The sequence below is a fragment of the Micropterus dolomieu genome, linkage group LG02 (assembly GCF_021292245.1).
Source record: "Micropterus dolomieu isolate WLL.071019.BEF.003 ecotype Adirondacks linkage group LG02, ASM2129224v1, whole genome shotgun sequence".
NCBI classification, from domain to species: domain Eukaryota; kingdom Metazoa; phylum Chordata; class Actinopteri; order Centrarchiformes; family Centrarchidae; genus Micropterus; species Micropterus dolomieu.
The window spans coordinates 9,923,679-9,938,446 of record NC_060151.1 but is presented as its reverse complement, the minus strand read 5'-3'; the positions used below and the strand labels follow the sequence as shown (position 1 = coordinate 9,938,446).

The 14,768-nt window shown below is 40.6% G+C and overlaps 2 protein-coding genes across 3 annotated transcripts; both read left to right on the top strand.

The window, feature by feature from the left end:
- Window positions 1-5,004: 5,004 nt before the first annotated feature.
- mpst (mercaptopyruvate sulfurtransferase) lies at window positions 5,005-7,131 on the top strand. The gene is made up of 2 exons (XM_046073947.1): window positions 5,005-5,608; window positions 6,353-7,131. Exons 1-2 carry the CDS (start codon window positions 5,020-5,022, stop codon window positions 6,649-6,651), a joined length of 888 nt encoding a protein of 295 aa, XP_045929903.1. The 5' UTR covers window positions 5,005-5,019; the 3' UTR covers window positions 6,652-7,131.
- Window positions 7,132-9,148: 2,017 nt separating this feature from the next.
- On the top strand, window positions 9,149-13,994 carry LOC123985964 (SUMO-conjugating enzyme UBC9-like). Of its 2 annotated transcripts, none has more exons than XM_046073996.1 (7): window positions 9,149-9,218; window positions 9,724-9,809; window positions 9,963-10,046; window positions 10,711-10,783; window positions 11,359-11,468; window positions 11,745-11,824; window positions 12,579-13,994. In XM_046073996.1, the coding sequence occupies exons 2-7, from the start codon at window positions 9,744-9,746 to the stop codon at window positions 12,640-12,642; spliced, it is 477 nt and encodes a 158-aa protein (XP_045929952.1). In that variant the 5' UTR covers window positions 9,149-9,218; window positions 9,724-9,743; the 3' UTR covers window positions 12,643-13,994. The 2 variants fall into 2 exon arrangements, with proteins under 2 accessions (XP_045929952.1, XP_045929943.1); XM_046073987.1 differs by lacking the exon at window positions 9,149-9,218 and adding an exon at window positions 9,225-9,467.
- The last annotated feature ends 774 nt before the right edge of the window (window positions 13,995-14,768 follow it).

Genomic DNA, 14,768 nt, shown 5'->3' with positions numbered 1-14,768 from the left:
AGTCCAATAGGCTGCTGCTCCTGTAGTCTTGGTTCTGCCGTTGGGATGAGGGGGGGTATAGGACCTCCAGGCTGGGGGGCTCTCTGGCTGGGTATCAGTGGCCAGTGTTGTGTTGGCTGTGGGTTGTGATGTTGGTGATGCGGTGGGTTTGGTTGCCTGGCCGTCCTCTCTGACGACCGGGGATGGATGTATGGTGGAGGTCTGGATGGTCTGGATAGTCTTGAAGGTCTAGGAGGTCCTGGAGGTCTGCGTGGGGTCTGCGTTGTGTGGTTACCCCTTGGAGTGGTAGTAGGTCTCCTTCCAAGAGCAACATCCTTCAGGGTCCTAGCAAGGGTGGGGACTGCATTTCTGTGTAGGTGTATGTTATCATACAGGCAGTCCAGGTGCAGGGTCGGGTGGTGGGCCAAGAACACGTTGGGTTTGAGGGCACAGTCCCTGGAGAGGCTGATATTCACTCACACTGTGAATGGTGTAGGGGTGGAAGTCTCTCCTGTGCAGCAGCGTGGATACGACTATCTTTCTGGTATGAAAATTGGTGGAGGCTTGCTCAGTGACTCTCCTCAGAGAGTCTGTCTGTTGGGACCTTAAGTCGTTGGTGCGTGTATGGATGATGATGTGGCTAGGTAAGCCTAGCTCAGGCACTGTTAACAGCTCCAGGGCTCTCCTGATGTTGGGGCAGCAGATCTTCTCCTTTCTGTGCCTTGGGAATAAGGTATTTTCATCCAGGAACTTTCCATTAGAGTCCATGAGGAGGATAATGTCAGCCCTTCTGCCAATACAATACAATATACTACTGACCTCCTACAATTGTTCCATGTTGCATTTTTGGAGCATAAGAGCCTCATCAAAAACACCAAAAGGGGTCAGGGAATGTTTATGCCCAAAATCAGCTTGCTGTAACCTACCTCGGTAAAAGAGACAAGGTTTGCATTTTGCTTCATGGGAAAGGGAGCTTTGCTCTGGCATTGGAGAAACTTCAGGAAAGCCTGAAGAAAAATGTAAAGTTAGATATGCCATTGCATACCAGATGGGAGCCCTGGAGTGTCTGCTCCAACAGGGTCAAAGAGAGGAAATGAATGGAGAGAGAGATCACCACCCAGAGAGCCCAGACTTTACTCTAGTGATCCATGGTGGTGCCGGAGAGGTGATGATGTTGAACACCGAAGTGATCGGGGCTATTGAGTTTGCTCTACAAACAGCCTTAACCCTTGGATCCCAAGTTTTTCAACAAGGTGGCAGGAGTCTGGATGCAGTTCAGAGGTCAGTAGAAGCTTTGGAGGACTGCTTCCTATTGTAGCAGACCTAAAAATTTTTAGTTATGCATTTTAATAAATTTATGAGAATTGATACCCAATTATGAATTCATAATTGAAGATTCATAAAATCACAATTTTCCTCGTTAAGGGCACCACCGGAGTTGTTATAATCCTAGAGTCTCCGGACCTCTAGGTAGTTTTGAATAATTATACAAAGCTGTGGCAAGCTTGCTATGTGAGCGATTGGGAGTGCAGCGCTGTGCCTTGGTTTTCAATCCAATTGTGTTACCTTCACCAGATGGCACTAATCCTGCTGAACTGCAACCAGAGTGCTTCCAAAGCTACCCTGGATATGTGTCATCACTGGATGGCCCAGCAGCTGACCCTGAGGCCCTCAAAAAGATCCACTCAAAAATTACAGAGTGCAGGCCTCCTCATTCATGGGAAGACCCTCAGTCTCACTCCACACTTGCCATCAAGAGCCCGTGGTATCGCAACCTTTTCCAGATTCAAAACACTCTTTTCCACAGCACAGTGGAATATTTTCACAGTTCCTGCCAGTACTCTTATGCTCTAACCCCTCTCACCACAGACACCATATCCTCACCAATGGGCCTAGGATCTGACTCAGAACCAGTTTCTGTTAACCTGCTGGGCCAGGACATCTACCTGGCTGACTCAATGCAATTTGTGCTTGAATACTTAGTTTGCTTCCAGGAGAACCTGCTGGGGACGTACTACATTTCTCCCAGCTTTAGAGGGGAAGACCCTGATGCCACACACTTGAACCAGTTTTACCACGTGGAGTGTGAACTGTTGGGTAACATGGACAAGGCCATGAGTATTGAGTTTAAAATTTACAACCATTAAAATACATACAATAAATACATCCCATACATGAAATAAGATATGGACTGAAGTAGATGTAGAAATCACTATAAACAGAGTCTAGACACAACAAACAATACAAGAACACAAAAGTGTGCATATGTCTGTGCATGCTAACATATGCAACATCATGTTTGTATGCATTGCATTGCATTGTATCCTGTACAGTCAGTGTTCACAGAGTTGTTTCAGTTTCAACCATTGCTTTAAAGGTATATTAAAAACCTTAAGTTCTGTCAATGTTTTAATTTCGGATGGTAAAGCGTTCCACAGATGGATGCCTCTTATTGAAAACGATGTCTGACCAAATGTTCTACGTTTTGCGGCTATACAGTTTCCACTTACTGTGCCTCTAGTTCTTATTCCGCTCTTTTGTTTCTCTACTAGTTCACATGCACATGTCACAGCCATGCTGAGCAAGCTGGATGGAAAAACAGCAAAGGAGAGCGGGTCTTGATAGAAAAATATGGTGGTGCTGTTTGGCTGACTGAAATGGACCATTTGGGAGTTCCCTTCTACCAGGCATATGTGGAGGGCACTGGGCGGGGTAAAGCCAAAGCTGCTGACCTTCTTCTGGGGCTGGGTGAGACTGTGGGTCTTGGCGAATGTCATTCCACCCCTGAGATGGTACAAGAGGCCCTCAGGCACCATGCCGTGCCAGAGCAGTCCTACAAGTGGTACATTAACATGCGGCAAGTGAAACCACTCCTCACCAGTGGATGGGGCATGGGGACGGAGCGCTACTTGTGTTGGTTGCTTCAGCATGATGACATCAGAGATATAAATATAATTCCTAGGATGAAAGGAATGAAGTACATGCCCTGATCATCAGTTCTTCACAGGTGTTCAGGCCCTCAGATGTGATATGTTTTGATACACTGAGTTTGGGAAGGTCAGATCAGAGCAAACTACAGCTCACAAAATCACTGTCACAAAACTGTCACAAAGCAGACACAACTCAAAACATGTTAAAAAGAAAAGATGGAATTTGAATATAGATTGATTTCTGAAGTTCAAATGTAAGACTTTTGTGTGATTCTTGTGGATAAAGTACCATTGCTGTTTTTGTTCAAAGAATACCAAATCAAATGAAATACCAATCACATGCAAATTGACACTTTTCCAACTGAGAATATATGTTGCTATGTTTTGATACATTTACAGAGCCTGCCATTATTACATCAAATGCATGATTATTATGTGAATTTGAAAAGGTTACTTTTTTGTGCAAGCACTTAAATACTGACCCCTGTTGACTGATTTATAATGTAGCCTATTTGTTTGCTTTGTTGGTAGTAGTATATTGAAATCATCAATAAAATAAATCAAACCTTTGTCACTGCCATGTGGAGCTAACTGTTTCTAGATAATTGTAATTTTTTAAAGCAGTTCTTAATATACAAATTAAAATTTTCCTGATTAAAATCTTGTTTCTCATAAACTTTTAGAATTGTTCAGGGTAGTTGAAAGCATACATGTAGACGTGAACTCACTCTAACTTTGTAATTGTTTTATGGTCACGAAGATGTTGTTAGGTCTCCTATTAAGGCTATTATGTTTGCACTCCTAATTTACTTGTTAAATTACAGCTATTCTACATGTACTCTCCTCTTCACTCACCCAGAATCAAAGCCCCAGACCTTAAAATGTTAAAAGGATATTTTGTAACTGTATCGACACAAATTAGTCTGTGATGATACTGATTCATATGCTGAGAGAGAAGAGGTGACACGTAAATAAACATGTAAATACCCGATAGACCTGTGGTACACTTGTGAAAAACAAATTGTCAGTTGTTTGGCAACTGGGCCAGAGTTTACCATCCAGTCACAGGAATGTACACCAAGACTGAAGCAGACCAAACCACCTGGATCTTGTAAAGACAGCTACACCATAGTAAAAAAAAAAGCTCACAAAACCTCAAAAATAATGATGAAAAGACTCACTAATAGTGTGATACTTCACTAGCCATGCAGCTAAATAAACCAGACTTCATCAGCTTAATTTAACCCCCATGACAACTTGCTAAGTATTTTTCTTTACCATTAAATAAGCCTGGTTCTTTTCGTGTTTTGTTTGTTTGTTTAACAGTCAAAAACTCAGCTGATCATAAGGACAGTACAGGTGTGGTTTGATCAATTTTAATTGACAGTGGCCTGGTATCATAACAGCCACACAACTGCCATCAGATCCTGAATCAGATGTTGCTAAATTGTGATTGGTGGAAGGAAAAAGGCCTATGTGACATCATGTGTCATCAACTTACAAATACAAAGACATTATGAAGATTGTGCTGTTTACAAGCCGTCTCCCCCATTCTTTTTATATCAATACCATTACATGAGAATAATTGTTTATTTTGAGCATTTCCCAGTTTGTGAGAAATAATAATTATATCTACATCCTGTGTCTGAAGTACCTGCCTTCTACAGACTTTTAGAGAAATGTATGCCTATCCATATGACACAACATGCTGGTGCTTTAGTGGTTGTGCACTTTAAAAAGATGTGCCATGGAGGACTCTTTAACTCCAGTTTTCTGAATGCAGAACTCATGTATAAACAACCTTAGCCTATATAAAGCACCCTAGTAGCTAAATATAGGCCTAGGCTATTTGTTCCAGTTAATTTGACATGTGCTTTGAAATTAATGTAGTCCATTTTGTATGTTTACACTGACTTCTTATTAAAAGGAAGTAATTAATTAATTAATTAATTTGTGGTTGTGCAAAAAAAGAACCCCTTCTTTGTTGTTGCACATTTTATAAATTAAATCCAAAGTTCAAGGCCTGTGCCAAGTGTTGAACTTCCCGTGTCGTTGAGCACATAAAGGTTTCCCTCTAGCGCTCGGAGCTTGTATTTCCCAGTGCCTCGTCATGGCGGCTCAGACCCGGGCTCTGGTGACCGGTCAGTGGCTGGCAGATGCTATCAGAAATAACCTAGTCGGGCCCAAGCTTCGCGTGCTTGACACTTCGTGGTACCTACCGAAAACGAAACGGGACCCGAAAGCTGAATTTGCGCAGAAGCACATACCGGGCTCCTCGTTCTTTGATATAGACGAGTGCTGTGACAAGACCTCTACGCTGGATCACATGCTGCCAACTTCCAGCCACTTCTCACGGTATGTAGGAGATCTGGGCGTCGGGAACGACACGCACGTAGTTGTGTATGACACCAGCGACTTCGGGTCGTTCAGCGCGCCCCGGGTGTGGTGGATGTTCCGGCTGTTCGGACACAGTTTGGTCTCAGTGCTGGACGGCGGCATGAAGAACTGGCTGGCTGACGGCTATCCGGTGACTTCTGAGTACTCCACGCCGGAGCGTAGAGAGTTCAAGGCGGCTGTGAACCAGTCGTGGGTGAAGAGCTATGAAGACGTGCTGGAGAACATCAGGACCAAGCAGGTCCAGACTGTGGATGCCAGGCCAGCAGGGAGGTTCAGAGGTACTGACCCAGAGCCCAGAGATGGTGAGCTGTTTACACGTTTATAACAAAAATCCTGTTTTCAGTGGACAGAGGTAATTAAGACTTTAGCTGCATTTTCGTTAAAACTAAGATTATTAACTGGTTAATTAAGGAGACATCAGTTTCTCTTTAGGACTACAATCTATAGACTACATGATTATCTTCTTAACTTTTATATGTCCATCCATCCATCGTCAACCGCTTATCCTGCGTACAGGGGGGCTGGAACAAATCCCAGCTTACAGCAGGCGGCAGGGTACACCCTGGACAGGTCACCAGTCCATCGCAGGGCCACATATAGACAAACAACTACTCACACATCAACTTTTATAAGTAGGCTTATAAAATGTTTGTATGCAATCAATGTCAGTTGTAGTTGAAAATAACTGATAGGTTGACACACTGTTGTGCACTTAAATAAATCACAATGTCATCCTTGTAGTAGTTTCACACAAAAAAAAGTACTCATGGGCCACTTGGGTTATAGATTTCGTATGGGGCTTCTGGAGCTGCCAGCCACATCTCAACGCCTTCATCAGCAGATGAAATTTGCTCAGTCGTCAAATAGATGATGTAACCGTCATGGTTGAAGCAAACCATCTGCTGATGAAGGCCATGAGATGTGGCTGGCAGCTCCAGAAGACATCTAGTAAGTGAACCTTGAGTACCTTTTTTTTTGGTAAGCACAATGTCATTATTGCCTCAAACACTTACAGTGTTTCCCACTACTCTGTCTCACCCTCACAGACACGCTGCCGGGCCATTTCCCTGGTGCCATCAACATGCCTTTCACTTCTTTCTTGGACGCCTCTGGAAAGGAGCTGGGAACAGATGGCCTGTCCAAACTGTTCAGAGAGGCGGGGGTGGACCTGGAGCAACCACTCTGGGCATCCTGTGGGTCTGGTGTCACATCGTGTCATGTTGCTCTGGCGGCTCACCTGCTTGGGCACCCCGGGGTGTGTGTTTATGACGGCTCCTGGACTGAATGGTTTAAAAGGGCATCTCCAGAGCATATCATCTCAGAGGGAGAGGGAAAGAAGGTGTGAATGAAAGAGGAACAGCAGTGGACTACTATAAGTGAGGATGTGATAATGGGACAGCAGTGTGTTTGCTGCAGTGCGTGAGAGATCAAAACTATAAAACTAGCGTCATAATGTGCTTTCTGTGCTGTAAGGCTGTGCACAGTAAGCTTGTAATGATACTTAACTACTGTCTGAAACCTTTAATGAGAATCTCTTCTATACATTATGCAACTTGTATAACTTTCCATTAAAGCAAAGCTGCATAAGGTATTTTAGAAAAGTTTACACTATCCTGAAATAACATGCAATCAATGTCATAACATAATGCTATGTCTCAACATGTTTAAAATGGTATGATTATGGGACTTTTTCTATGAAGGTTCACAAGTATTAAGACAATGGGATGTTTGATTCTTGTAAGAAGTGCCCTTTTCTTTTTAGGAGCCAGTTATGTAGATGTATTGATGATTCTTTTACAAATGTTAAAATAAATGGCTGCTTGAGGTCCTTGTTTTCCTTTGCTACATACTGCTGTCATATCTTTTGATCTTATCTTATCTTAGCTTATGACATGGAGGTAATACTTCTTTTATTTAGTAATCAGAAAGGCAAATATTTAGTTTTGTTAGATGGCCATGGAAGACAGAAGGGCAATATACTGTGGAAGAAATATTGATCAATCAAGTCTCCCTCCCTCCTAATCCATTGGATTATAGGAAACAATTTTAGTACCATTCTGCAGATTTTAAAGTCAAAATATTTTGTTATTGTATTTTTACTTCATAGCATTTTTAATTGTTGAAAAGTTAGCTACATGTTAAGAAAATGTAACTTAGTGTGGAAACGTTTAGCAGACAGTAGGCTCACTAAAAGACTGCCGCTTTTGCTGAGACTCAATACAACAGAAGAAAAAAATTTGGGATGCTGACGCAGAGGAAATCAAAACCAGTTCAGTCCGGTTCCTGCTGATTTGAGGTGTCTGGCAATATGCCCGATTTCATAACAAAGTTTATGTATTTTAGCTTTTGTTTTGCCATGGTGGTACCATGTGCAACAATGTACAATATTTAACTCAGATAAAACCAATGTGTGCAAATGAAAAAGAATGCCTAGAGTCCCATTATGAGAGTTTTTAGAAGATTGCAGTAAAAGCTGTGCATCTTCTCCAACCTATATCACTGTCTTGTGTTACAGGCAATTTGGCATTGTTACCTTGGAACTGTTAAACATAACAAGTAATGCCTCATATTAACCATTGTTCATGATGTCAGCTGTTGCTATGTTCCACTGAGGTAAAAAGAAAACTGTAGAGACCAGAACAAGAGCATTTGGAGAACGAACATCCCATTTTGAACAATTCTTCTTCTGCTGTGGACTTACTGTATCTGCAGGGTTACATATTGCTTCAAATAAATCAAACCTCCCACAGCAGCTTCATGTGTTTTTTTGACTTCTGACCATACTTGCCAATTCTCCCGATTTTCCTGGGTGACTCCATTTGTCGTGGCTTTTTTCCGGTTTCCTCCCTGGATGACAATTCTCCTGTATTTCTCTCAATTTATGACACATCTTCACGAATTTTCCCTCTACTGGCACTGCAAAGATTAAAAGTAAAAGTATTTAACATCAACATTTAACAACAAATGCTGTTGCAAAATATTTATTATTTTGGTATTTTCAATTTTTAAAAGTCACTAGAATGCAGGAAAAAAGAATGCAAAGTCTCTGAAGCTCTTCTAGGGGAGGACCACCAGACCACAGCTTTAGTCCCTTTTTTTGATGTCTCAAGTTTGGCAAGTATCCTTCTGACCTCTACCCATTGAAGCACAAGTTAGCTTCACATATGCATAAATGTCCATCCATCCATCCATCCATCGTCAACCGCTTATCCTGCGTACAGGGTCGCGGATGCATAAATGTGATAATATTTAAACATCAATAATCACAAGCACTGCACCCATGTTTGTAGAGTTTAAATCTGTCCATTAGGTTATATTCATCCACAAACAGAACAAACAAAAAGGTACTGAATGGTGGAGGGACTGATCATAGACAGCCTGTAGATAGGCCAAAACATGCGCAGGCAAGGTGTTTGGTAAAAGGTGGGATACTGCTACAGTATTTGGGCAGTTGATAATTTTTTTAAATTGTAATTTTCTGAATATACTATATTACCCATATTGTAGCCATTATTACACACTATTGCTGGTTTGAGAAAATGTTTTCAGAGTATTCGGCTAAATTTCAAGCTGTTAAAAAAGACGAGACACTGAACTTAATTTAGTAATAGTGCACACGCACAATGCATAGCATAGTACCCATATATAATAAATACCAGACCGGTTGATGTGAAGAAAATGCATTAATTAATAAACACATTTATAAAAAGTAGGTGTGAAAGGTGATTCATTTAGGGGACATGACTCAAATGACTGAATCATCCGAAGGCGTGAACTACCCATGGAATGCCACAACAAAGATGGCCGACCATCTCTGACGTGTGTCACTCGGTTGTCCCGTAAAGTGCCTGAAGGTCCTAACGAAATAAACAAATTGGGGTCCTTTCTTGCGATAGGCTAGCTGCCGAAACGGTACTAAGAGTCACATTCTTTTACTCAACTGTGGTAATTTGTCAAAAATAACACCATTATATGTCGGTTAGGGTGTTCAGGGAATGTTGATAAAATCTAAGTGTCGTCTGGTTTGTCGCTAACTGGTCCGGTAGGGTGTTTTTTTTTGTCGGTCGCCGTCAAAACAGCAGTAACGTTAGCGTTAGCAACCTAGCTAACGTTAGTCCTCAAACCCACGTAATTCTGATAGTTAGCCAAATAAAATAAGAGGTAAGTCCAGTTGAAATTACCACATGTATCGTTTGTCAGTGTAGTGGAGTTTTTCCTTTTTTATGGGAGTGCAGTGACTTAATTAACGGTGTGATTTGTACTGGTCGCGTAAACAAACGAACGTAAATCATTGTTGGCGATGTCTCGTAAATTATCAACATGCACTGTAATTTTCAGAAGAAACATTTGGGAATGTATTACTAGCCTGGGCTGCTTGAATTGAATAATTAATCTGTTTTGGGTTGTTTTTCCACAGGGAGGCGTTGATGAGCAGCAATGTCTGGCATCGCTCTTAGCAGACTGTCCCAGGAGCGCAAAGCCTGGAGGAAAGACCACCCATTTGTAAGCAGCAACTTACTATAGTTTGCTCCCTGTTTCTGATTTATTTACTGAAGTTCACGGGTGCTAATGTATGCGATGAATGTTTTGCAATGTATGTAACAAACCAAGACTCCAGTGTCAAGTGATGTTTTGTATTTCTTGTAAAACACACAGGGTTTTGTCGCTGTGCCCACTAAGAATCCTGATGGCACCATGAATCTGATGAACTGGGAGTGTGCCATTCCGGGGAAGAAAGGAGTAAGTAACCTTCTGGCACCCAGAATCAGCTACAGTTGCATATCATAGTGGACCGTCTACTTTCATGTGTGTTGAGAATGATCAACATTAGGCCCTTTCAATAAATTAAGAATGTAGAATACATTTGACCGCTGGCCACACGCAAAAATCTTCAATCTATTTGAAAATCTATTTGTTTGTCATCTTTACCACCCTGTTATCCACCGCTGCATACCATATGCCAACCATATGGCGTGTAAAATTACTGTAATTAATTAATACAAGTAAATAAGCTAGTTTATTGCCCACTTCCTGCTTAGATCCAGCCAAGAACAGCGTAAGCATGACTGACGTAAGCAAGAAATTTTATCATGTCAAGCTCATTTTAGTTTTGGAAGTAAAAGGAGCAGTATGTGAAGTTAATAGTCTGAAGGACATTTCCAAGTATGTCCTTGTTATTTAAGCTAAGCATGTGGGAACAATTGTGCTTTGCTCATTATACAGAGAAAGACAAAAGTCAAATTAAATTTTGACTGTGATAAATGGTACATAATGTCCACATTTCTTTTTACTGTTACTCCACATTGAAATTTACCAAGGTAATTATTGTACTGTAACTTTGTATAGTCCTTTGTAATTGTTTAACATCCCTTTATAGCCCTAAAGCAGTTATTACTTTCATTAGACCTTGTGGGAGGGAGGACTCTACAAACTCAGAATGCTGTTCAAAGATGACTACCCTTCCTCACCACCAAAATGTGAGTACTACTCCACCCTTTGTACATAGCTTCATTCTAAATTGGTGGGCAGCAGGAAATAAGACTTTTTGCAACACAGTCAGTATACCAGGTTTATTTAGTACCCAAACAAACTCTGAGCAAAAGATGACAGTATCTGAAAATATGTGGAAATTTAAAAAATAAAATAAATATTAAAAACAGTTTCAAGACCAGTGACAATGTTACACATTGAGCTGAAGAATGACGCCACAGTAGAGTGTAATGGTGCGGTGAGATTAGCCTCTCATAGGACATGAATGTTCCTATTTTTAAAGGTTAGGGATTTTCACTTCAGTTGTTGTAGATATTTTAGTGATAATAATCAGTGATGTTGGCAGAGACAGAGGGAAATTGTTTTGTCATGGAACGTTACAAAATGACAGCACTTTCACAGATCCTCTTGTGTTTTAGAGATATTGAGTGAAAAGTTTCAGGTAATGGTGGTTTTCTATAATGATTCTATTGTTCCATGTAATTGCAATCTTCAATTTTCCCATATAACTGTTGCATCAAGCTTTAAAATCCTCACTTTCTTTTCAATGATCTCCACTTAGGCAAGTTTGAGCCACCAATATTCCACCCGAATGTCTACCCATCCGGCACCGTGTGTCTGTCGATCCTGGAAGAGGACAAAGACTGGAGACCCGCCATCACCATCAAACAGGTCTGAACACTCCACAGTCTCTAGCTTATACTCTTATCTACAGAGGAATTATTAGTTTATTTGTTAACTTGTTTCCCATTAGTTTAGATGCAATTGTGGCCATTTGCCCTGTAAGTAGGGTCTTCTAACTGTACAGTGCAGTGACTGAATGTCACATTTTGTATTTGTGCGGATCCAGGAGGGGTAACTGTTGTGAAGAAATTAATGTTTTAAATAAACCAATGACTGTCACACTTACTGCAGTCTGACTGGAGGATTGTTGACTGTGTTTTTCAGATCCTGTTGGGTATCCAGGAGCTGTTGAATGAACCCAACATTCAAGACCCAGCACAAGCAGAGGCTTACACAATTTACTGGTGAGTGTGTCTGTTTTGATGAACTTTTTTTATTTAAAAAAAAAAGTTACAGTGCAGTGTACAATCAGGGTTAAAAGAGTTAAATGGAAAATAAAAACGGGCTGAAGGGTTGAGCAAATAATTGAGTTACAATTATTCTGAAAAGAGAATAAACAGAGAAGTACACTTTATCTATTCTCTCTAGCTAGTCTGTACTTGGGTCCATAGCAGTCTTTGGGTTCACTGAAACTCCAAAAACCCTCGCCTAAACTAACTAAACCATCTGGTTTCTTCAACTTTCACTCAGGAGCAAAAATCAGCCTTTAAACTTAAACGAATGACGATTTGACATTTTTTGTGACAATTATCGACATCGAATGATATAAGATTTTTATCGTGATAACATTTTCAGCCATATCGCACAGCCCAACGAGGGAATCTGGGTGTTTGACCAACGTGGAACCAGATCCAAAATGGAAATGGATATCAGAAACCATGCCAAGCAAGGATTTGATACTTTAAGTCACTTTCATCTTCAGGTTTATTAGAAAATATTAAGCGTTCTGGTTTATTGCCATTTGGGTTCAAGTTGTAATTTTATTCCGAGGACATAAATTGTCTGGACACTACAAGTCATGTCACTGACCTTTTAGCAACACAGGTGAAGAAAGACATGTTTCCTGTTCTTTCAGTACTATATATACTGAACCTCCTAGATAAATACCTAACTATAACAGTAGCATTATTAAAACGTGTTCATCTCTTTGTGTTGCAGCCAGAACAGGATGGACTATGAGAAGAGGGTAAGGGCACAGGCCAAGAAGTTTGCTCCCACATAGAGAGGAGAGCTGGCCTCTGTCCCGCCTGAGCAGCCTGAACTAACGGAGGTTACAAACAGGAGGCAGGCAGCATCTGAAGGACCACTCCAATAAGAATCCAGTTTTGAGTATTATTATACTATAACACAGATGACAAGGGAGCCTGTTTTTCTTTTCTTTCTTTTTACAAAAGTTCAATAAGATCATAATTTTACCTGTCTTCATGAAATATTTGTGCATTTTTAATGCCTAGCTGACGATCCTAGAACTCAGCTGTCAACACAACCTTTTGCTATTTGTAACTCTTGTATAATCCATATCTCCAGTTTTGTCATGAGTGCTGCTATTTCACTCATGCCTCCATTAATTACTGTAAGTCATGCTAATGTATCGACCGAGCTGTAGAAATAACATTTTGTGTCCAGACCGATCTCTGTGTAATATTCAGTCGGTTGTGGCAGAGGAGGCGATTTCGCCTCTTATCAAACCCCATCGAGTATTGTAGATAGTGTTACATGAATACGGGCACGAACTGGAACAAAGCAGTCAGACGCACAATACAAGTGAATCTTCCCTTTGTGCTCTTGATGGCTTGTTTCATTCCTGTCACATATCCATCACATTTACAGAGTTTACATAAAAGCATCAAAAGAATACCATCATAACGTCAAATTCAGGTAAAAGACAATCCTGGCACTTGTATATTGGTTGTAAGCGAAACAGCAGCAGTTAAATAGGCAGGAAGTGGCGCTCTGTCCACCTCAGAGAAGGGAAGAGTTACAGGTGGAAAATGAGGCACATGGGTAAGGGCTTCGCTTCCACCAATGAGCTTAAATCATCCTTTATTGTAGTGGAACTAAGGTAACTTTAGTGTTAAGACTCTTTTTATGAATCCAACTGGGAGTAAAACAGTTTTGACACCAGCACGTTATCTGCTTCCCAGAATGCTCCAGTATGACATAGAGGAGAGGTTGCAACTGTTGCTGTGTGTTTGGTTTGGCTCTCAATGGGATAGAAATAGCATACCATCGCTCTGAGTCATTTAATCCCTTAATCCTTACAAAATTAATACAAACATTTATAAATCAAAAAGCTGTTAAATCGAGTCGATCTGGCAAGCAGAAGCTGAAGGATCCTCATTGGAATGGCCTCTCAACCAGCAAGGAAGACAGACGAAAGGGCACTTGAGAGTGAGCGAAGGCCTGAGATTTTTTTGTCTCTGAATATATGAGCGCATGTACATAATATAAATAATGAAAAACTGTGGGAGTTATGTTTTATATTGTTTTAGCCAGTTGACATTTGTGTGTGGTATTATAAACAAAGAACACAATACATGGCATAAAATTGTGAAATAAAGTTGCATAAAAGAATTAAGTTTGTTTTTGTTTTTTCTGTGAACTAGAGTTTTTAAGGGAAAAGTCCTAGAACTTAAAATGCTGCAAAGAATAATAAGAAAAGCATAACAATTTCAATGACATAAGCTGAAACATTGCATTCTAGTCTGGCTTTTTGTGGTTGTCTTATTTGGCTTTTGTTTTGTGTAAGTGTGCTTGTAGATTTTTTTTTTTTACTGTTTGATGAAAATCCAGTAGAATTAAAAAAAAAAAAAAGAAGAAGAAACATCCTGTTTGTAATTTTAAATGTGTGTCCCCAGCTCTGCCCTTAGCCCTGGGCAGGAAGTGAAAAAGTTTCGCACTGCTCACTTTGGGTGCGGGCCTACAAGCATGATTTGTGACATCACTAAAACTTTTTAAGCCCATCCTGGTCCAATGTGCAACTTATATAAGTGTGATGTACAAACTGCCAGTCCACACACACTGAGAATGGACTTCAGATGGATGCCCTTTTAATGGTTTTAATATATTGCAGAAAAAGCCCACATCAGACACATTATTGTTCCAGGCAGACAATATGTTTCAATACATGTCTGGGGGGGGGGGGGCAATCTTTAAGGCAAAGTGTAAGATGTATCATGAATAAAATGTTTTAGGGTCTCACCCATTGGTTTTTGGACTTATTTGGAAGCCATTTTTCCTCAGTGACCTGAAAGTCTGAGTTTAAAGAGATTTAACTTACATCATCTGAGAGACCACGACTTGTCATTAAAGCAATGAGTATGGCACTGAATAGCAAAAAACATCATA

Excerpts from the sequence above, each read along its gene's own strand:
- LOC123985964 (XM_046073996.1), top strand. The coding sequence starts at position 9,744 with ATGTCTGGCATCGCTCTTAGCAGACTGTCCCAGGAGCGCAAAGCCTGG. Across the intron at positions 10,047-10,710 it reads CCATTCCGGGGAAGAAAGGA|ACCTTGTGGGAGGGAGGACT; the intron begins GTAAGTAACCTT and ends TACTTTCATTAG. Across the intron at positions 10,784-11,358 it reads CCCTTCCTCACCACCAAAAT|GCAAGTTTGAGCCACCAATA; the intron begins GTGAGTACTACT and ends ATCTCCACTTAG.
- mpst (XM_046073947.1), top strand. The coding sequence starts at position 5,020 with ATGGCGGCTCAGACCCGGGCTCTGGTGACCGGTCAGTGGCTGGCAGAT. Across the intron at positions 5,609-6,352 it reads TGACCCAGAGCCCAGAGATG|ACACGCTGCCGGGCCATTTC; the intron begins GTGAGCTGTTTA and ends TCACCCTCACAG.